Below are 21,234 nucleotides of genomic sequence, written 5' to 3'. Positions count from 1 at the left end.
CAGGGCCTTCTCCCACTATGTTCAGATGTAGAAAGTAGGCCAGCCCTGATCCAACATCCCCAGGTGAGGTAGACCTCCTTATTTTTACAATGTTGACTCCCGAAAGACCAACGTGTAGATCAGTCTGGGCCTGCAAACCTAAACCTAAAAATATACTGAGCACCTGTAGAATCTCACAAATAATACTTTTGATGTCCTGATTGATGAGGCCCAAAGAAAGGCTGCACTGGATTCAACATGTAAGGTTTCCCCCTGAGGCCAGCCTTGATGGTGATGTCCCATTTATGCTACGGAGAGGGGCTCCCGAGGGAGGGAAGCAAGAGCTTTGTGCTGGGGGGCCAGAGCAGACCCAGAATCCCAGCGACCCCGATTTCTAGCCTGAGGACTTTGCTAGGAACTCTGGCAGTCAGTGACAGAAAGGACGTGGGGTTCTGGCTCAAACAATTCTGGTTTGAGTCGCACCTCCATCACTTTCTGCCTTGTTGCTTTGTCTTGCTGAACCCGTTTATTCATCCAAAAAACTGAATAAGGAGACAAGGTCACAGGGTGGTTGCACTAATTACATGAAACAATAATTGTGCAATGTGCTTTACAAGTGATTTTCAAACTTTTACCCACAGAGCACACCCACCGTGGGACAAAAAAATTTTTTTGATAAGCCAGTATATACACGTATAAATATATACAATTGAAACAAAGGTTTCACAAAAATAATACTTACCTTACTACTCGAGATTACTTGGCATTTTCTATTCTATTTCGTTTTTTAAAAAGCTGGTCCGATTCACTACCCTCATTTCAAGACTCGTAATGGGGAGTTACGTAGTTTTTTTTAAAACACTGTTGGAAACCACACAGTCATCGGTTATTACGATTATTATGATTCTCAGGGATGGTCTGACGGCAGGAAATCTTCACTGCCAGGGCAACAAAGGACCAGGTACACTCAGGTCAAGGTTATTAGGTCAAGCCCGCGAAAGCGCTGTTGCCAAGGAAACGGCTCGGCCAGGCCAGCGTCGGCGGACCTGGGCGCGTAGAGCCTGCGGAGAAGAGGAGTGGCCCGAGGCCCTGTCACTCAGCCCCGCCCCCACGCCCGGCGCGCCCGGAAGGCCCGCCTCCTCTCTGAGGTTAAGCGAGGAAGGCAGCGATTGGAGGCTCAGGGGTGACGTAACTTCCGCTGTGGGTGGGTTTCCGCTCGGGCAGCCGTCGGGAGGGGCTCGGGGAGCACTCAGCGGGGCTCCACGGTCCCTGAGCCCTGGGAACTGCGATGAGGTCGGTTAGCTACGTACAGCGCGTAGCCCTGGAGTTCAGCGGGAGTCTCTTCCCACACGCCATCTGCCTCGGAGACGTCGATAACGACACGGTCAGTGCATGCGCCCTGGAGAGACACAGCCCGTCTGCGACGGCGGGGCGGGGCGGGGCGGAGGAGGCCGCCCGCGGCGGCGTGTGCGTGCTGCGAGTGCGTACGGTGTGGGCGTGGACGGCGTGCGTTGCACGGCGGGCGGTGCGGGCTGCGTGCGTACGCACGGCGCGAGAGCCGAATCGGGAAGGGCTGTGTGGGCGGCTCGGGTACCCGGCATCCTGGCTGGATTGGTCCGGAGCCCTGCTCCACTGTCCTTCTAGGGACTCGCGTACCGGGTCCACTGCCTGGTCAGTCACTTGTTCCCAAGAGGAGCCAGTGAACTGTGGTGGCCGAGTTCCCAGCTCCTCCGGGGCCGCCTTCCCTTTCAGAGCGTCGGAAATAGGCTAAGAGCGTGCGTGCGGCTCCTGCGGGAGCACCTTCCGCACCGCCCGGCTCGGCCCGGCCCACCGGACTGCTCTCGGCGCTTGGCCGGGGTGTCTCCGCCTGGCGGGCCCACCTCGGTTGAGTTACTGGCTCAGTGTCCATGTCCCTTTCCTCCCCCAGCGGTCCTTCCTTTTCCCGTCGGTTAAGTGACTTAATACAGGTAGAGCAGGCAGAACCGTGTCTGGCACTCGGTTAACGCTCAGGACACGTTAGCGTCGTCGGTAGCGTTTGATTATGGGCCGAGGGCTCTGCTGCATTCTGGGAATTCAAAAGCCCCAGCCCGCAGGTAGCTCATCGTGGAACGAGGAAAGGGTGATAGAAGAATAGGGAAATGTAGTGAGGCCCATTGATTACAAGATGTAAAGGGTTCTGGGGTGAAGCATTGAAGGGGACGGTGACGGTTGATGGTGTGGGACACTTTTTTTCATAATCTCAGTTTCACATGAAAAGCTGACAGAAAGGAAGTGCGCTCTTTCTCTGCGTCCGCCCTCTAGAGACTCTCCCCACTGGTGTCGCAAGGCTTCCGTGGGGTCCTCGAGGGTGTGTATGCAAAGCACATGGTTGCTCTCCTCTCCTACCCTCTGCCCCCGTCGCTTCTCTGCCTCCCTCATATCTCATCCTCACCTCCCTAACTGGTCTGTGCTCTCTTTTCCCAGGGAAAAAAAATTTGGGCTAAAACGTCCCCACCACTCACCCCCAACCCCGCCCCGCCCCCAGCCTCCTTTACGCTGTGATGGAAAAAGTATTTTATGAGGCTTCTTGGCTCTACCCTGTCTAGGGAGGAAAAAGTTATTCCCATAAATTTGTGTTATGTTTTCTGGGCTTTCTCGTTTCTTCATATGCTCAGCAGTATAATTTTATGAGACAATCAAGGGAGGCATTTTAAAATAGTACATTAACAAAGTGACGTTAGATGTGCATTATTTTCTGTTTTACCTGATTGTTTAAAAGGGCACACGTGCCTTTTTTTCCTAGCTTCACAGTGTCAGCTTTTTTGGCAATTGTACTTTTCTAAGTGAATTGCACACTCAGTTCTGCAATATTAGGTATATTACACTACCTTTTTTGGGGGGGGTCCGTGGGCGTGCCGTGCAGCTTGTGGGATCTTAGCTCCCTGACCAGGGATTGAACCTGGGCCCTCGGCAGTGAGAGCATGGAGTCCTAACCACTGGACCGCCAGGGAATTCCCTACCTCTTTTTTTTTTAAACCTTAGTTGTAAGCATTGTAAGCTCTGTAAGGATAGGAATTTTTAAACTTTTTTTCACTGCTGTATTCCCAATACTTAGAATAGCGCCTGGGACATAGTAGGCACTCAGTAAATGTTTGTTGAATAAATGAGGGTTGTTATGAAAGGCAAATGTCATTATGTATCTCAAAGCAACTTGAAGGGTTTTGCCTGTTATTAATAAATATAATTGAAAGAAGGGCAAGTAGGTGAGGTAGTTGGCTACTAATCAGGTGTGGTACACTCAGCCTGCATGAGTATGGGTAGAAATTTTGTTGCTGGTTCTCCAGGCCAACCTTTGGAGATTTGGGGCAGGAAAAATACTTATTTCATCCTGTTAAACCAGTCACCTAAAGTAATTTGCGAGTAATTTATTTCCTGCTAAGTCAGAGGGAGAAGCCAGGGATAGGATACACACCCTCGAGGACCCAACAGAACCAGTGGGGAGACGGTGTCTAGAAGTGGGGCGCAGGTCACAGAAAGAGCGCACTTCCTTTCTCTGGTAGCATTTCTGACTGAAGGTGTACTCTGCAGCTGGGGTTCTTCAGTGTCACTGAGTAACCTCCAGAGGCCAGAGCCAGGATGGACCACAGAGGAGCAGAAGTGCTGGGGAGCAGATGGGCGACCCTGGAAGTGTGCTCGTCCAGGTCGCCTACTGAGTTGTATCTACTCACTCACCGCACTCACCACACTGTTTTACAATCTTATTCCTTCGTCTGTGCCCTTGTTAAACTGAGGTCCTTCTCAGCAGTTGTACAACTGTGGATCTGTGGCATTTGTCTTTGGGCCCCTAACGGGTTGTTCAGCTTTCCCTGAAAACTCAAGGGTTGACTGGGCATTCTCTTTCATTCTGATTTTTCTTTGTTTCTTGAAAAAAATATATTTAATTTGTCTATTAAGTAAACATTTATCGAGGGCCTACTACGGACTGTGGCATTTGTTGAATGAATGTATAGAAAAAGAATGGATTGTGTGAAAGATGCTAAGATCCCCAAGCCTTGGAGGCATTTAACTGGAAGCTGAAAACCCCCTGTTATTCGTGCTATTTGTCAGTCACCTTTCTAGATGCTTCCCTCCGTTAGTTCGGTTCCCACGGCAACCTTATGAGGGGGTTAGTCTTATGATCCTTGTTTTATAGATGAAAAGATTCAGGCATGGAGGGCTGGATTCAAATTCAGGCAGCTGCACTCGGAGGCCCTGCGCTATTCAGCCTTTCTCCTGTGTGTCTGCGGAAGTCCTCCAGGGTGCAGAGGGTTTGATGTAATTAGATAAACTTGTTTTATGCTTCTGTTATCTAATGTGCTCACCAGAAACTGCCTTAACTATTAAAATATAATAAAGCTAAGCTTCAAATCATTATTAATAAATCCCAGTTCGTTTCTCATTTTTTCTTACTGTTGATCTGTTATGTCTTTGTTGCCTTGAAAATTAAATCTCTTGAGAATCTAATATTCACTCTGAGGACAGGAAAGGGTGTTAGATGTCCCCCCAAGAAGGAATCATGAAAGTATTTCTGGAAATGGCATTTGGAGCCAGCTGGCTATCATCGTTTTCCCCTTGAAAGGGCGGCCAGCCTTTGGGGAACCACTGGGAAATGGGGAGCCCACGTGCAAACGGCGAAGAGGGACGCCCCAGACCCTCCTGGGAGCTTAGCCACCACCAGGGGGCACCGGAGGCCCAGAGCTGGGATGCTGCCCCTCCGGCACCCCCACCCGCTGTGTCCACTCAGACGCACCAACGTCGCAAGGTCTTGCCAGGGGAGGGACGACCCCAGAGCTGACATTGTCTTTATTTGGCCCCTGATTAAATATGAGCTCTGAAGTTAAATTCTCCAAAGGTTACATATTTGGGGTCATTTTCCTAACGTGTCCCATGCGTAAGGACAAATTAGAAGCGCCGAAAGCAGGCGTGTGGGGCATTGAGCTATTCAGATGTCAGACTTTCCTGAGATGGAGCACAGATTCTGTATTGGCCCTTCTCTAACCTGCCCTGCCCTCAACACACACATATGCCTAACTGGAGATAAAGAACCTGGGAGACTGTGACTGTGTTGGTCTCGAACTCTTGTTAATAAAGTTGATGAAGATGCAGGTTGAGGTCTTGTGACTTCCGCAGAGTGGGCCCAGTCGAGAAGGGCTTGAGTGGCTCAGCAGGACCCCAGCCTAACCCTCTCTTCTCTCTCCATTTGAAGTTAAATGAACTGGTGGTGGGAGACACCAGTGGAAAGCTGTCTGTGTATAAGAACGATGACAGCCGGCCGTGGCTCACCTGCTCCTGCCAGGGAATGGTCAGTATTCAGCTCCCTGGGTCTCCAGGGGGAAGGGACTCCTCCTGCCCAGGGACTGTCGAGGCTTGGTCCCACGCATGAGCTCCCCAGCGTGTCCGAGGTCGCCAGCTACTGGTGAAGGGTTCAGTTGAATCGGAGGGAAGCCCCCAGGCTTCCCAGATGTCATGCGCACACACAGCCGGGCTGGTTTTCATTTTATGTGATGGAATGACTCCCTTAGTTCTTCGTGGATCTGTTGAGGTTGTCTGATCGTACGAAGTGTAGTAGAAAATGGGGGCAGTCATTTGAATATGTCTAGAAGTATGATAGTCCGGCTCTACTGATGTAGTTTTTGTTTTGTTTAAGCCCAAGTGGTCTTCACTACCTCAGGTCCTTATACTGCTGTCCGGTAAACTGGACCCAGAGCACAGTAATGGGATTAGCACAGCCTCTTGATGTGGGGCGTGCACAGGAGTTTTCAGCGAATGACGGTGATGAGAAGCCCGCCCCGTGCTTCACAGAGCTTAGGGAGCACTGGGGACCCTTAGCGTGTCCCCCTGAGCCCCTCTTTCTTCTTTTGCAGCTTACGTGCGTCGGGGTTGGAGATGTGTGTAATAAAGGAAAGGTAGGAAGCCCAGGGGACTGCGGGTTTCCCTCGGCCCATCCCCGACTCCTGTGCTCTGACGACCAGCCCCCTCCTCTACCTCTGTCTCTCCCAGAACCTGGTGGTGGCCGTGAGTGCCGAGGGCTGGTTTCACTTGTGTGACCTTACGCCCACCAAGGCCCCGGATGCCTCTGGGCACCACGAGACCCTCGGGGGGGAGGAGCAGCGCCCAGTCTTCAAGCAGCACATCCCTGCCAACACCAAGGTCATGCTGATCAGCGACATCGGTGGGCATGGCTGTCTTTGCAGGCAGCCAGGGAATAGGAGTCAAGGGGCAACAGAGCAGATCTCGAGGGAGCCAGGGGGCTCGTCGCGTTTGTTTGGGCAGTTGTCATGCATTTAACGCCAAGCTACTGAGCTCCCGTTATAAAGCAGGCATCGTTCCGGGCACTGGGATTGCAACAGTGAATAAAACAGACAAAAATCACTGCCCTCTTGGACCTTTACTAGGAAGGGACAGAAAATAAATGCTAGCCATGTGGTAAGGAAGTTAAACAGTATATTCGGAAGTAGTAAGCGCCATGGAGGAGATCACCCACGGAAAGGGGCTGGAGGGTGCTGAGGTGGAGTTGGCCATTCTAAATGGAGTTGTCAGGGGAGCCCCTGCTGAGAAGGGGACAGCTGATCAACAACTCAAGGTTGCGAGAGAGTGAGCCGCTTGGATATGGGGCTGGTACTTGGGCCAGAGGCTGTCTCGAAGGTGCTGGTAGGGATATGGGTGCATCAGTGCACTCGAGTCGTGTACCCGAGGGAAGAAATGACAGGCCCTGTGAGGCAGCTGTGTGGTTCTGGACGCAAGGGCAGGCAGGGGAGCGGGTACCTGGCTCAAGGGGTGACGGGGCAGCTTGGCAGGTGGGCCTGAGGTCGAACCTGATAAAAAGTGCCAGTGGCGGTGGTGCTAGAGGGGCGGGGAGGAGGGCGTGCTTGTAGGACTCCAGCTGGTGAAGACAGGTTTGGCTCCAAACTCGTCTCATTTTCTGGATCCACAGATGGCGATGGCTGTTGCGAGCTGGTGGTGGGTTACACAGACCGCGTGGTCCGGGCTTTCCGCTGGGAGGACCTGGGCGATGGCACCGAGCACCTGACAGGGCAGCTGGTGTTGCTCAAGAAGTGGATGCTGGAGGGTCAGGTGAGAGGCTGAGCGTGGGGGCCACAGCCCAGGAGCAGGACGGGCCTCCCTCCTGGAGGGGGCTTGTGGGAGAACCGGCGGGGGCCGGGGCTCAGGGTGGGAAGAAGGGAAAACCACCTTGTTGACAGAGACCCAGAGGAGATCACTTCGAATCAGGGTCTTAGGGGAGATGGCCAGTAACAGGCAGACAGGAAGGAACATTGCGCTAAGAATTAGGGATGTGACGGTGGGTGTGTCGCGTCGGGATCCGCGCCGCGGGAGCGCAGGTGCTCCCTGTGGAGAGGGTGGCACCGGCAGGAGCCCCGTGGACGCTGCACTTCCCCCTGCTGCTGCCCTTGAAGGCTGAGGACATGTCCCAGGGCCCCTGCCCACCCCCCGTCCTCTGCAGGCTTTCCCCTTTCTCTCGCCCGCAGCCCCCTTAAGCCCCCATTCTCTGGTGCAGGTGGACAGTCTCTCGGTGACTCCAGGGCCCCTGGGTGTTCCTGAGCTAATGGTATCTCAGCCAGGCTGTGCTTACGCGATTCTGCTGTGTACCTGGAACACAGACCCTGGGCCGCCTCCCACCTCTGAGGGGCCCGAGGAGGGCACTAGGTAAGGGGGGCGGGCCTGTGGACGGTGGGGTGCCTGGCCGCGAGGTGGGCGCCCACAGCCATGGAGGGGTCTGTGGTTGGAGTAGCATCAGCTGGGTCCCGGCACAAGCACCTCTGTCCCTTAAGGAAGATTATTTCGGGACCCAGGGAATCCCGACCCTGACGCAGCAACTGGAAGAGGTTCTGAGATTCCAGCCTGGCAGCTCCGTCCCTCTCTCTCGACTTGCCCCCTGGGCCAGGTGGAGTGGGCAATAGGTCTCCCAGCTGATTCACGTCCTGGAAGCTCGCACAGAGATGGGGCCCACGTGGGTCCAGAGAGCCAAGCTCTCTTGGGCTCCCACTTAGCCGCCCTCCCCCACCACAGGGAGACCCCCGCTGCCCGAGACGTCGTGCTGCACCAGACGTCCGGTCGCATCCACAACAAGAACGTCTCCACTCACCTCATTGGCAACATCAAGCGAGGTGGGGCGGGGCGGGGGATGCAGGGGGGAAGGGGGGAGGGGAGGTACAGGACCACCCTTGTTTCTAGCACATCCTTCACGCCCCGCCCTCGGCCGCCCTCCGCATGTGCTCTGATCTCGCCTTGCCTTTCTCGTTTCCTTCTTCTGGTCCTTCTACCGCGCCGACCCCTCCCCCCACAGGCCGCAGCCCCAAGAGCGGCGCCTCGGGCCTCTTTGCCCTCTGCACCCTGGATGGTGAGTCCCTCGGGTCAGCCATGGGCCGTGCAGGGTGGGCCCATGTTGTGTGCCCGGGGTCTGTGCAGGGTTCTGCCCCCAGCCCGGCCGCCTCTCCCCGCAGGGACACTGAAGCTCACGGAGGAGGCAGACAAGCTGCTGTGGTCGGTGCAGGTGGACCACCAGCTCTTCGCCCTCGAGAAACTGGACGTCACGGTGAGTGGGGGCCCGTAGGGGGCCATTCTCCCTTCTCAGCCGCCTCCGCCGTTACCTCAAGGCTCCCTAGACAGGCCTGGCCCCCCGAGCTCCCCCCACTCCACGGGCTGAGCGCTGTTCTCGGTGCCGCTGACGAAGCTCCCATTTCAGCAGAGACGATGGCTCCAAAGAGAAGCAACTTGTTCTTAGGGTCCAGGAGTGAGTTGCTCGCCCATCTGCAGACGTCCGCACACGAGTGTGTGTTCACCAGAGCTGTGGCCCCTGGGTCGGCAGGTGGGGCTGCGCTGACGCGGCCGTTGTGCCTGCTTGAGGGTCTGGGGTGGAGAGGCGCGAGGCTCTGAGGTCAGGTCAGGCCCAGCTCTGAGTCCCGGTCCTGCCGCCTCCCGGCCGGGTGGCCCTGGGTGAGTGAGCTTGTTTCTGTAAGCTGGCACTTCCTCGGTATAAAATGGGAGTGACGTTGCCTACTTCTTAGGGTTGTTGCGCGCACTCTGGGGGGGTGACTCATTCAGCAGCCCCCTCTGGTGCCAGGTGCCGGGAGATGGTCGGTGAGAAGCGCTGGGGCGTTGCCTTCCCAGCTGTTTGTCACCCGGAGCCGAGTCCACGGCTCCCATAATTTCATCCACCTGGTCAGGAAGCCTTTCTAAAACAGCTCCTGGGGACTTCCCTGGTGGCGCAGTGGTTAGAAATCCGCCTGCCAAAGCCGGGGACACAGGTTCGAGCCCTGGTCCGGGAAGATCCCACGTGCCGCGGAGCAGCTAAGCCCGCGCGCCACAGCTACTGAGCCTGCACTCTAGAGCCCGCGAGCCACGACTACTGAAGCCTGCGTGCCTTGAGCCCGTGCTCCACCCCAAGAGAGGCCACTGCAGTGAGAAGCCCGCGCACCACAACGAAGAGAAGCCCCCGCTCGCCGCAACTAGAGAAAGGCCGCGCGCAGCAACGAAGACCCAACGCAGCCAAAAATAGATAAATTGAAAAAATTAAAAAAAAATAAAATGGCTCCTGGCCACCCCTGCATCCCGGTCTCTGGCCTTTTTCAGGGCAACGGGCACGAGGAGGTGGTCGCCTGTGCCTGGGATGGACAGACGTACATCATTGATCACAACCGCACCGTCGTGCGCTTCCAGGTGGACGAGAACGTCCGCGCTTTCTGTGCAGGTGGGACCCTGCCCTGCGCTCCTTGCTAAGCACACCTGTCCCCCTCGCTTGCACTCTCACTGCGGCCCCTGACGCAAGTCTTTGTAAACAAACGAGTTCTTCAGCTCTTCCGTTAGAGGGTGTGAGTGGGTACCAGATTGCCATCTTTACAGTTTTAACTCAGAGGAGATAAAAGACAGTAAGGCGTCTATCTTTGGATATTTTAAAGGATCAGATATGGGGGGCGGGTTGTTCAGAAAAAAAAAGAGTCGGATGAGTTCTTGTCTGCCTGCTGTGTGGAGATATGGGAAAGTTCTTCCCCATCTGAACGTGTCAGGACTCTGTGAAGACTGTTCTCCAAGTTCCATTCTCTTAGTTCCACATCGGGGACCTTGGGAAGCAGCGTTAACTCCTGTGGGGGTGTCTCTGGTCACTGAAATGGTAACACTTGAACGACGCGCTTGTGCCACGTTCCAGTGACCTGGGAAGAGGGATCACCACCCAAGAGAAGCCGCCCCGCGTTACCCTGGGGCTGTCACTGAGATGGGAAACCAGCACATGTCACCTCCTAGGACACTGTCCTGCCTGGGCTTTCTTACTGTGGTTTTCCGTATCTGGAATGGGCCAGATATTTTACGTTTTACCTGCTTTACTGAGTTCCCAACAAGGAAGAAATAGAGGGCCTTTAGTTTTCTGCTTGGCGTCTACGGGCGGGTAGAAGCTGCTGACATGAATGCCGCCCGCGCCGGGCATGAGCCTCCCCGACCTTTTTCTCCCCCCGCCACCCCTCCCCCAGGCCTGTATGCCTGCAAAGGGGGCTGCAACAGCCCCTGCCTCGTGTACGTCACCTTCAATCAGAAGATCTACGTGTACTGGGAGGTGCAGCTGGAGCGGATGGAGTCCACCAACCTGCTCAAAGTGCTAGAGGCTGAGCCGGAGTTCCGGGGCCTGCTGCGGGAGCTGGGGGTGGGTGAGTCCTGGGGGCGGGGCTGCTGCGGGAGCTGGGGGTGGGTGAGTCCTGGGGGCGGGGCTGCTGTGGGAGGCCAGGTCCCAGCAGACCCACCAGCCCCTTTTGCCCGCAGACCCTGACGACCTCCCCGCCGCCCAGGCCCTGCTTCACCAAACCCTCTACCGTCCGGATCGGCCACCACAGTGTGCCTCCGCAGGCCTCCAGGATCCCTCCTAGCTGGACCGGCCGTCTTGGCTGAACGGGGATCCTTCTGAACCTCCCCACCCCGCAAGCTGTCCATGGTATTTGCGAGACAGGGAGTGCACATTACACAGGAAGGATGGCGGCAACCCTAGGGTGACTGTGAACTGTAGACCTCGTGGTCTTTCTGGTGAAGGAAGAGACGAGTTGCTCCTCTGCCCCTTTCCTTGTGTGCCTCACCCATCACACCAGTAGGCACTGCCCCCTCCCCAGAGCTCCCCACTCTCGTTGTGTGGGAAACAGACTTGTTCGTGAGGAGGGACTACAAATCTCTCGCTGCTCCCCAACCAGACTTTGGGGCCAGTGGCGCGATGGCAGTGAGGGCCCTTCCCCCAAGTTCCATCATCTGTGGCACGGCTCCAGGTCACTGACATCAGTGATTGTTACACGAATGGCGAACTACAGATCTTTGACTTATGATGGGTTTCGTCCTCATAAATCTATTGTAAGTTGAAAATATTGTAAACTGAAAATGCATTTCCCACACCTCACCTACCGAACGTCACAGCTTAGCCTACCCTGTGTTAAACGTGCTCAGAACACTTACGTCAGCCTACAGCTGGGCAAGATCACCTAACGCAAAGTCTACTTTATAGTAAAGCGAGGGATATCTCATGTAATAAATTGAACACACTACTGAAAGTGAAAAACAGAATGGTCATCTGGGTACAGAATGGTTGTAAGTGTATTGGTTGTTCACCCTCATGATTTTAAAATCTGATGCAGGTTTACAATCCAGGCCACAATCAGAATGATACCCTGGGCCATTTATATCCCTTCTGCTCTTGATTCCTGTGCTCTGAATCAGTGGTTTTCGAATTGTAGGTTGCAATCCTTTGGTGGGTTGTGGTCGGCAATTTTTTTTAATAAATGATATAGAATAGACTAAGTAGGATAAAAAATATGGGAGTATATTGCTCACGTGTAGGGAAGGATTGTTTTATTATACTTGTATGTGTCTGTGCACGTGTGTGTACTGAGTGCAATGTAGAATACACTTCCTGCTGAGTTGTGTTCAGAGGAGTTGGAAAGCCACTGCTCTCAGTTATAGTGACCCCAGCCAGAGGGGTCAGCCCGAGGGAATGTCCCCATTCACATTTCCTTCTGTAAGGGAACAAGGGCAGAGTGATCATTCAGCGTCTGAGAAGCAGAGGAGGACGCTAGCTAAGACAAACAGGTGTTTATTCAAATGGAGAAGCCACTGAGCTGAGGGCCTCCTTGGGCCTGGGTCTGCTATTGCAGAAGCAAAGGAGGCAGAAGGGAGGGGCACGAGGGCAGGGGTCAAGGAGCACGGCCAGAGGGGCCAGCACACTCTCACACCTGTGCCAGTGAGCCCCTCTCCTCTTCTGGGTGCAGAGGACTCAGCTGAGAAAGGTATGGCCAGGGGTCCTGGCAGATCCTGGTTCTGCCCTGATCTAATCTACGCCAGGCTCAGGGTTTTGATTCCGACCCGAGTGTCCTAGTCCCCTGGTCGGGTTAGTTATACCGCTGTCTTCCTCTTCCCCTAATCCAACATATGAGAGACTCAGACCAGCCAGAAAGGCACCCGGGGGCCTGGCCCTTTGAGGTTTGGGCTCTTCACAGGGAAGGTAGCAAAGCCTCCTTGTGTCTTTGCTGGACTCAGGGGCAGGGGTGGTCGGGGGATGGGTAGCCACTGATGCCAGAAAAGACCAGCTCAAGCTCAGGAGGCCAGAGATGAGGGGTGGGAAGAAGGTCTAATGAAGTGGATAGTTCTAGAAATAAGGAATATTGGTCAGGTTAAGTCTGGGTCCTGGCAACGCCACCATCCTGCCTGCCTTGGGGGGCAGTTCCCCACAGGGCTCTCCACACATGCCCAGTGGGTGAAGAAGCAGGTGGAGGGTACGTATCTGGAGTAAATAGTAGAGGTTTACCCGACGTTTGCGCAGGGCATCAAATAATAACTGGCTTCAGACGTTTGTGGCTTCAGACGTTTGTAGCCCCAGAAGAGGCAGCTGATGAAGGAACCCCCGGCCCTCGTGGGCCAGGCATTCCTCTACTGTTGTGGTGACCGTTTCTCTCCCGCTCAGCTGTGCGCAGATCAGAGAAGTGGACACAGCAGGGCCGGGGAGGGGGGCGGGCTAGTTGTGAGGCGAGCCACGCGGAGTCAAGGCCTCGACGGTGTTCGGGGTGGACGGGGCAGGCAGGGGCCAGCAGCAGGCTGCAGCCTTGGACTCAGGCCAGCCCTGCTGTGCCAGGGGCCCAACCAGGACCCCGCCCTGCTGATGTCCTTTTCTGCAGTCCTGATTGAGCTCCGCTCCTCTTGGGACGGGGGGGATGAGAGAGGACGGGGAAACCAGAACCCTGAGATCGCGGGCCCTCCAGGGAACACTCCTCCTGGGGGATGGGGCAGGTGCTGAGAAGCAGAGGAGTGTGGCCGACTGGGAAATGGGACAGTGGGGTCAGGGTGGTGACAAGAGGGACAGACCCAGCTGTCCCAGCTACCTGACTCTAGTCATGCCCCATCATGGCTCTTCCCCTCAGGCAAGGAGCTTCCCCCTGGGGACCATCGGGGGCAGTGGTCACTGGCCCGGCTCTTGATGCAGAGGCAGGAAGGGCAGCTCAGGGAAGGGAGCTTTCAGCCGCAGCACGCGGTGCTCCAGGTCAATGCAGCACTGTGGGGTTGGGGGACGATGAGCTCACCTGGGCAGGTAACCCCTCTCCCAGCCACGCTGCTTTGTTCCCCTCCACCTTCCCCCAGCACCCTGCTCTTTTCTCCTCCCTGTTTCCAATCACCTGGACCGCTATCACGGAGGGACCCGGTTCTCCATATTTTTCACAAATAAGGAACCTCTAAGGATCGAGGGTGAAATCCCACATCTCCAAGTCCTTCTCCTCGCAGCCTGGCCCCTGCTTCCACACCCGTGCCCCCTACCTCTTTTTCCCAGCCCGCGGGGTCAGGCCCTGGGTGTGCTTGTCAGCACAAGCAACCTCCTTACCTTGAGAGAGAGCAGAGTCTGCAGGCCAAGGCAGAGTTCAGGACTCTCCACATCTGCGGGAACCATTTGAGAATGCTGCTGTCCTCCTGTCAGCACTCGCCCCTTCTCTGCTCCCCCCACCACCCCAGGCCAGAGAACCTTGGGGATAATCAGAGCATCTTTGGGGGTACCCTGTCTGTGCTGGCAGGAGCTGAGGGGCTCTGCCTTCGCCCCGCCCAGGAGGGAGAGCTGCAAGAGCAGAGAGGTGGGGATGCTGACGGAGAGGGGACTTACCTACCACCCGGGCCGAGCACGCCACGGTTGCCTGGCCCAGCTGTAGCTCCAGCGGCTCCACCTGGGCTGGGGGCCCAGGTGCCAGGTCCCCAGCTGGGGCTTTTAGGACCCTCTTCCCTAACCTGTGGTCGGGAAGCAAGGCTTATGGCCACCACAGCCCCCCACCCCGGTAGTCCGCTAGTGTCCCTCCCCGCCACACTTTGGGTTCTCAGCCAACCCTGGACCCACGTGGGGTCCAAGTCCTGTCTTCTCTGCCAGAGCCCCCGTCAACTCTTTTTAAAAAAGTAACAGCTTTATTGAGATATAGTTCATATACCGTGAAAGTCACTCTTTTTCTTCTTTTTTCTTTTTTTTTTTTGGCCATGCCACGCGGCTTATGGGATCTCAGTTCCTGGACCAGGGATTGAACCCAGGACACGGCAGTGAACTCTCTGAACTCACTAGACCAGCAGGGGGAACTCCCAAAAGTCACCCTTTTAAAGTAGACAACAGAGGGACTTCCCTGGTGGCGCAGTGGTTAAGAATCCACCTGCCAATGCAGGGGACACGGGTTCGAGCCCTGGGCCGGGAAGATCCCACATGCTGCGGAGCAACTAAGCCCGTACACCACAACTACTGAGCCTGTGCTCTAGAGCCCCCGAGCCACAACTACTGAGCCCGTGCACCACAACTACTGAAGCCCGTACACCCAGAGCCAGTGCTCCATAACATGAGAAGCCACCGCAATGAGAAGCCCGCGCACCACGACGAAGAGTAGCCCCCACTCGCCGCAACTAGAGAAAGCCCGCGCACAGCAACAAAGACCCAACGCAGCCAAAAATAAATAAATAAAATAAATTTATAAAAAGAATAAAAATAAAGGAGACAACAGAGTTCTGCAACCATCACTAATTTCAGAATATTTTCATCACCCTAAAAAGATGCCCCCTCCCTACTCATTCTTTTGGGCCCCCGTCTTACCCCAGGCGGCTGAGGCATCCAGTGGAGATCTGATTGTAGTGGGTTCCCGTGTCCACGGCCACCTGAAGAACCTGGTCCTGGCACTGAGAAAGGGGGGAGGGGAGGGGACTCCGTGAGTCCCCACGGGGTAGGGGGGAGAAAGGGTTGGGACTGGCTCTGTCACCTTTCCCAGCCCCTGATGGGCCCCTTTCAGAAATGAGTGAAGGGCTGGGAATTCCCTGGTGGTCCAGTGGTTAGGACTCCACGCTGTCACTGACAAGGGCGCGGGTTCAATCCCTGGTCGGGGAACTGAAATCCCACAAGCCGCTCAGTGTGGCCTCCTGCCCACAAAAAGTGAGTTAAGGGTGTTTTTTATGGGACTCGTACAGTTGAGGCAGAACTGGGTCAGATACGGAATCAAGAAAGGAAGTAAAGCCGCAGGCGGTGAGAGCGTGCTTTGGGGAGGATTCGACCCGAAGTGTAGGTCTGTGCCTGTGCTTGTTGAGAGTACTGCCCAGGGCCTCCCGTTAGAGGAATCTGGGGTGGGAGTGAGGAGGGATGGGGGGACCGCAGTACCTGGTTAGGAAATTAGATGTGGGGAACAGATTCGCCACCGCAGGCGAAGGAAGACAAGGTCGCTTCCTTTTAGATAAAAACAGACGTTCGGGTTTGCACTTGGATACCGCAAAACACACTGTTTCCTCCTTCCACACTGTTTGCTGAGGTCTGCTGTGCGTGGGCACGTGGAAGGGGCAGCAGGGAAGGCTGCTCCCCAGGGTGCAGGGGAGTGGAGGGTCACCAGTGCAGCGAGAGAGTTAAGGCTGTGGGTTGTGAGTCTAGAGCCTTAGATGTTGAGCGGGAGGAAAGGCTCTTCCATGGGGAAAGTCAGGGGAGCTTTCCCGGAGGCAGTGACAGCTGAGGCTGGAAGGATCGGAGAACGTGGACCTAGGATGACAGGCAGCGGAAGCACCGAGCAAAGACGGGCAGAAGGGAGGGGACGGCTCGGCGTTGGCTCTGGGGACGACAAGGCTGTGATCTGGAGCACGTGAGCTTTCGCGGGAGGGCTGCGTTATCCACACGTGCGCACCGTTTGTGTGCGGAGCACACTCACGTTTCAAGATGATACTTTGCTCAGGGAAAGGGAGTCGTGCACACCTCGGAAAGATGGGGCGGGGAGGGGCGGGGAGCAAAGGACATGGAGGATCCCAGCTTGTGGCCCAGCCTGGGGAGGGGGCTCCCGCATCCCTCCCTCACCACCGGGGCAGAAGGGAGAGTGGGTGAGGGGAGCAGGCCCAGGAGGGGGTCTCACCTTGCAGTTGACCAGAAGAGCCGGCCTTTCTGTCTTGCTGGTCCTCCTCCTGCTCTCCTGGCCGTGGATCGCGGCCTGCACCAAGGGATGCTCCCCCAGAGGCCGGCTCGGGTTCCCCTCCACCAGACGCCTCTGGATCACGTTGTGTGGTTGCTGCTTCCATCACAAAACGTGCAGATGCTCAGTTCCCTCACTTCACAAATCCCAGGCCGTTCTCCCCAGCCCCGCCCACCTCCGGAGTCTCCTGGGAGTAAGAAGGGGTGAGAGCTTCCCCAAGGATCCCAGCAATCAGATCATTATAGCAGAGCTAGTCCCAGTATCAAATCATGCCGTTTTCCAGGACCCCAATGTATTGCTCAGTAATGGAGAGATGGGGAGGGGGGAAGGGTCTCTCCTCGGTTAGATAGATGGGACATTTCAGACACTCGTATGATGCTGGGGGGAAATTCTGTCTCAAGTCTACAACACATATTCTTGGGGACATTTTTTCTTTATTTCTTCCTCTGACCTCATCCTTCTGTGGGATGCAGATCCCAGAGTTGATGGTGTGATGAAAAGAAGTCAAAGTAACAAGAACAAACAAAAAAGAAAAAAAAGTCCAAATCTAAACTAGGAAGCTGGGGGAGTTCCCTGGTGGTCCAGTGGTTAAGACTTGGTGCTCTCACTGCCGGGGCCCGGCTTCCATCCCTGGTCAGTGATCTAAGATGCTGCAAGCTGCGAGGCATGGCCAAACAAACAAACAAACAAACAACCTAGGAAGCTGGGTGTCATCCTCACCGTCCTTCACCTGAAGCCACCCCGCCCCGTCCAGTCACTTCTAGATTCTGCCAGCTTCACCTCCTGTATTTGCGGTCCACCTCTCTTTCTGTTACCTCTCTTTCTGTTACTGCTTCGTTCACACCTCAGCACAGCTCTCCTGAGTCCCTGGGACGCCTCCCTAAGTCCATAAGGACGTGCCTCTCAAACCCACCTGCTCAAAGCCAGGGAGTCTCTGAAACCCTTGCTCCCCCAAGTGCCGTCCGCACATCAGCAGCTTTACCATCACTAGGAAGCTCGCTAGAAGTGCAGAATCGTGACCTATTGAACTGGAACCTTGTTTTAACAAGATGCCCAGATGACCTGTATGCACGGTAAAGTTTGAGAAGCACAAAGCAACATGTCAAACTAAGCCTGTCACTCCCCTGCCTAAAATCCATCAGAGCCCTCCCCTCCCCACCGTGCTTACCTGGGGGTGACAGCCCAGGTGACCCGGCCACTGCCTCATCTCCCCCCCCCCACCCCCCGCCCCGCACTGTGCTCACCTGCCCCAGCGCCCCCTCTGGCGCTGCCTGGACCAGGCTGCCCTTCACCTCCATGCCTCTGCTCCTGCACACCCCTCCTTCTGAAACTCCTCTTCTCACCCTTCTCTAGACCAGACTGGGCCACTGGCTCAGGAACTCCTCTTTATCTGGAGAGAGGCTTTTATTTTAAGTCTGGGGTTCCAATTGCATGCTGTAATTCATGCAGGCTTCGTTCACCTCCTCCAAGAAGCCCCGTCTGACCTCTTTGCACTCTTCCCTCCACACACCAGGCGGGGGCAGCGTCCTGTCCCGTGACCCCCTTTGTCATGCGTCTCAAAGCTGTTATCTGCCCTTGAGGTCAGGTCTGTATCTCAGTGCTCTTTGCATAACAGGGCTCAGCTCAGCATACAGTAGGCACTCCATAAATGCTCACCGAAGAATGACTATGTCCTTCCAGGCTCCACACATGCTTCCCCACCTGCCCTCTCTCCTCGGGAGCCTGGGATTGTTTTTTCTACCCTTGGCTTAATGAGGCCCTTGAGGCTGCTCCCGCCAACAGGCTGCCAGCAGGAGACCGAGCTCTGGGAAAAGGGCAGCAGCGAGCTCTGGGAGCGGCTGGGAAGGGCAGCTCTGTGGTTTCCAGCCCTCCTCCCACCTGTCCCACGAGGGACACAGGCTCAGGCCCCCAAATGCTGTGTCTTCACTCCCAAAGCCATACAAGGTAACTGCTCCATGTTAGTCCGGGAGGTCCTGAGGGTAGAAGGCTGGACCCGCCACGCTGGGGCAGCAGTGTTAATAGAGCCTCTTCGCCAGGGCCGAACCGATGAGGGATGGGCCGCAAAGGGCAGAGGCTGTGATTTCCTAGCCACTGAGAGCCAAAGAACCTGTTTCCCTGCTCCATCTGTTTCTCAGCTGTGCTGGCTGTTTGCAAGGAGGTTCTCTGAATTGAAATCTCAGTCTGGTCACCTTTCCCCTTTGCGGGGCTGCTGGGCCGGGCTCCTGGAGGGGGAACATTTGGCTGGGAGGAATGTGGAAAGGTAGGGTTCTTTCAGGAAATGCAGTGAGGGGCTGCATCTGGCTCCAGGTTTCTGGGGAGAAGGGGCTGCCAGAGTGGCCTGGAAATGGCCTCATACACCTCAGGTTGCAGGAGTCCCTCCTCTCAGACTCCCTGCCGAGGAGATGAGAGAGTACAGAGTACCCCCCACCTTTCTACAGAAGCCCTCTTATCCTCTGTGAGCCGGAGGCCAGAGCCATTGCATCTTCTCCGGACCTTGTGGGTCTTACTTTCTCTCTCAGGCTAAATGGAATAGTAAGAGTAGCTGGAGGGACAACAGCCTTTAGACAGAGCTCCCAATCATCCAGGCACTGTTCTAAGTCCTTTACAGGTATTAGCTCATGTAACTCTTACATCCCTTGGAGGTACATCCTGTTGATTTTATCCTCATGTAACACATGAAGAAACTGAGGCTCAGAGACATAAAGTGACTTGCCTGAGTTGCTAAGTGCCAGAGTCAGGATCTGAACCCAAGCATCCTGGCTCCGAGGAAGGCCACTCTCTCAGCCCCTCCCTCTGTCAGAGGGGAGTGAGTATATGCAGTTGTCCCCTTTCTCACCCACCCCTCGGAGTCACTCTCCGACCCCGTTCCCTCGGGAGGCCACGCTGCTGCAGGGGGATGGAAGGAAAGGAGGCTGGAAGGGCCACTGCACCTGCAGGGAGCAAGGGGGCCCTCAGGAACCCGGTGCCCAGGCAAAAGCCATGGGAAACCCTGGTGTTCTGGCGAGGATGGGGCGGGGGGCACCGAAGGTCCAGTCTCAGTGTGAGGGGACCCGTGGTTTAGGGAGAGGAGGGAATCGCGACCTTGAACCCGTCAGTCCTCCAGGCCCAGCGGTAAACGACTGCTCCAGGGACTCCCGGTCCCCACAAACCTCTGCTCTAACCAATGCTCCTCTCTTCCCCCCCAAGACAAGCCTGGGGCTCTTTGGGGAAGCTGAGCAATAGATAGGGTCCCGCAGAGCCACCAAGCCGTGGGAACACCCCAGTGAAGAGCCGGGAACGGTCAAGGTGAACCCACAAGTCAGGGCTGCCTCTCCCCTCCCCGTGGGCAGGGAGGGGCAGCTGGAGGCTGGGGTCTGCACCCTCCCGGCGGAGGAGAGAAGGGGCCCCGGCCCCCCGGGGGCGGGGAGGGGGCAGGGCAGCCTCACCCAGTCTTTGGAGGTGCCCAGCTTCTTGAGGCCGTCCAGGGGGAGCAGGTCGGCCGAGTCCTTGTGCAGGAACCGGGTGGCCTGTCTGCGCTGGCGCTGCCGGCTCCTGGCTCGGCCCCGCGGCTCTGCCTCCTGTCCCCTGTCCCCGGCATCGCCCTCCTCCCTCGGGGCGTCCGGCCGGACACTCATGGCCCCCGCGGGCGGGCCGGGGGCTCCTGAGCCGTCTCGCCCTCCGTCCTCTCTGCTTCCTCGACCCGGCAGCTTTCTGCCTGCAGCTCTCCCGACCGGAGAGCCTCCGCGGAGGGAAGAAAAGAGGAAGTAAATAAACAACGTGCGGGAGCGGCGACGTCAGACACCGATTTCCAGAGCTTGCAGTAGAGGGAGCGGGGCTCCGGCTGGAAAAACCCAGCCCTGGAGGAGAGGGGGCGCTGGCAGGGCTGCAGCTGGTAGGCTCTGCAGCCTCGCCAGCTCCCGGGTCCCGGCCGGAGTGGGCGGCGGCGGGAGTGCGTGCGTGCGTGTGTGTGTGTGTGTGTGTGTGTGGCTGAGGGGGTGTATCTGTGCTGTAAACTGTCATGGTGTCCGTGCCAGGTGGTTAGAGAGGCAGTGTGTGCCAGTGTGCGGAGGTGGCAGCCCGCGTGCTCGGGGCGTGCGTGGGATGCAGGGCGCGCATGCCTGCGCGTGTGTCTCCTGGGCTGCCCCGCCGTGCCCTCCACCTGGGGCTCCCCGCAGCCCCGGGGCTGGGATGCAGGCCAGCACTAGGTTCAGAACGGAGACGGGCAGCGTCACGGTGTCCCCGCTCCTCTCCTGCCTCTCAACAGGAGCCCCCCGCCCCTTCCTGGGCCTCAACCTTTCAGCCTCCTTTGCTCCTTTACGCTGGGTTCTGGGTTCCAGGGCTGGCAAGAACAGCTCTGAACCTCCCCGCAATTAGGGCCCCAGCTTCCTCCTCTCCTTTATGTAAGGCTCATTGAGTCCTGGCTCTTTTTTAAAAAGTTATAATTCAAGCATGCAGAAAGTTATAAAGTTTTTTTTCCCCTCTTTTCATTAGAAAAGAAAAGAAAAAAAACTGCTACAAATATAATTGAAGCTCCTTGTGGGCCTCTCCTCCCCAGCTAACATCCCCTCCTGAATCTGGTATTTCTCACATCTTTTTTTTTTTTCTTTTTGGCCTCACCGCTTGGCTTGTGGGATTTCAGTTCCCCAGCCAGGGACGGACCCCGCACCCTCAGCAGTGAGAGTTCAGAGTCCTAACCACTGGACCGCCAGGGAATTCCCTCATACCTCTCTTTATGCACATACATATGTGTGTATTCTATGCAGTGTGTCTTTTCGTTTTGCATGCCCCATTGTAGAGATTCTTCTGCAATTTGCTCTTTTTTGCT

General features: G+C 56.1%; 2 protein-coding genes across 6 annotated transcripts; one reads left to right on the top strand and one right to left on the bottom strand.

The window, feature by feature from the left end:
• The first annotated feature begins 1,166 nt into the window (after positions 1-1,166).
• ITFG2 (integrin alpha FG-GAP repeat containing 2) lies at positions 1,167-11,550 on the top strand. Of its 4 annotated transcripts, none has more exons than XM_057557030.1 (12): positions 1,167-1,363; positions 5,204-5,299; positions 5,862-5,903; positions 5,998-6,169; positions 6,932-7,071; positions 7,514-7,662; positions 8,026-8,123; positions 8,303-8,356; positions 8,460-8,551; positions 9,589-9,706; positions 10,482-10,651; positions 10,768-11,550. In XM_057557030.1, the coding sequence occupies exons 1-12, from the start codon at positions 1,268-1,270 to the stop codon at positions 10,891-10,893; spliced, it is 1,353 nt and encodes a 450-aa protein (XP_057413013.1). In that variant the 5' UTR covers positions 1,167-1,267; the 3' UTR covers positions 10,894-11,550. The 4 variants fall into 4 exon arrangements, with proteins under 4 accessions (XP_057413013.1, XP_057413014.1, XP_057413015.1 ...); XM_057557031.1 differs by having other exon boundaries at positions 10,482-10,655; XM_057557032.1 differs by having other exon boundaries at positions 10,544-10,655; positions 10,768-10,900.
• A 348-nt stretch (positions 11,551-11,898) lies between these two features.
• NRIP2 (nuclear receptor interacting protein 2) lies at positions 11,899-20,351 on the bottom strand. Of its 2 annotated transcripts, none has more exons than XM_007170229.2 (6): positions 19,856-20,351; positions 16,374-16,529; positions 15,086-15,168; positions 14,126-14,247; positions 13,853-13,905; positions 11,899-13,528 (listed from the first exon to the last, which is right to left on the bottom strand). In XM_007170229.2, the coding sequence occupies exons 1-6, from the start codon at positions 20,042-20,044 to the stop codon at positions 13,436-13,438; spliced, it is 696 nt and encodes a 231-aa protein (XP_007170291.2). In that variant the 5' UTR covers positions 20,045-20,351; the 3' UTR covers positions 11,899-13,435. The 2 variants fall into 2 exon arrangements, with proteins under 2 accessions (XP_007170291.2, XP_007170292.2); XM_007170230.2 differs by having other exon boundaries at positions 16,374-16,526.
• Between the last annotated feature and the right edge of the window lie 883 nt (positions 20,352-21,234).

Source organism: Balaenoptera acutorostrata, chromosome 11 (genome assembly GCF_949987535.1).
Source record: "Balaenoptera acutorostrata chromosome 11, mBalAcu1.1, whole genome shotgun sequence".
Classification (NCBI taxonomy): domain Eukaryota; kingdom Metazoa; phylum Chordata; class Mammalia; order Artiodactyla; family Balaenopteridae; genus Balaenoptera; species Balaenoptera acutorostrata.
Note: the sequence above shows the minus strand (reverse complement) of the source record. Positions and strands in the feature narration are given on the sequence as shown.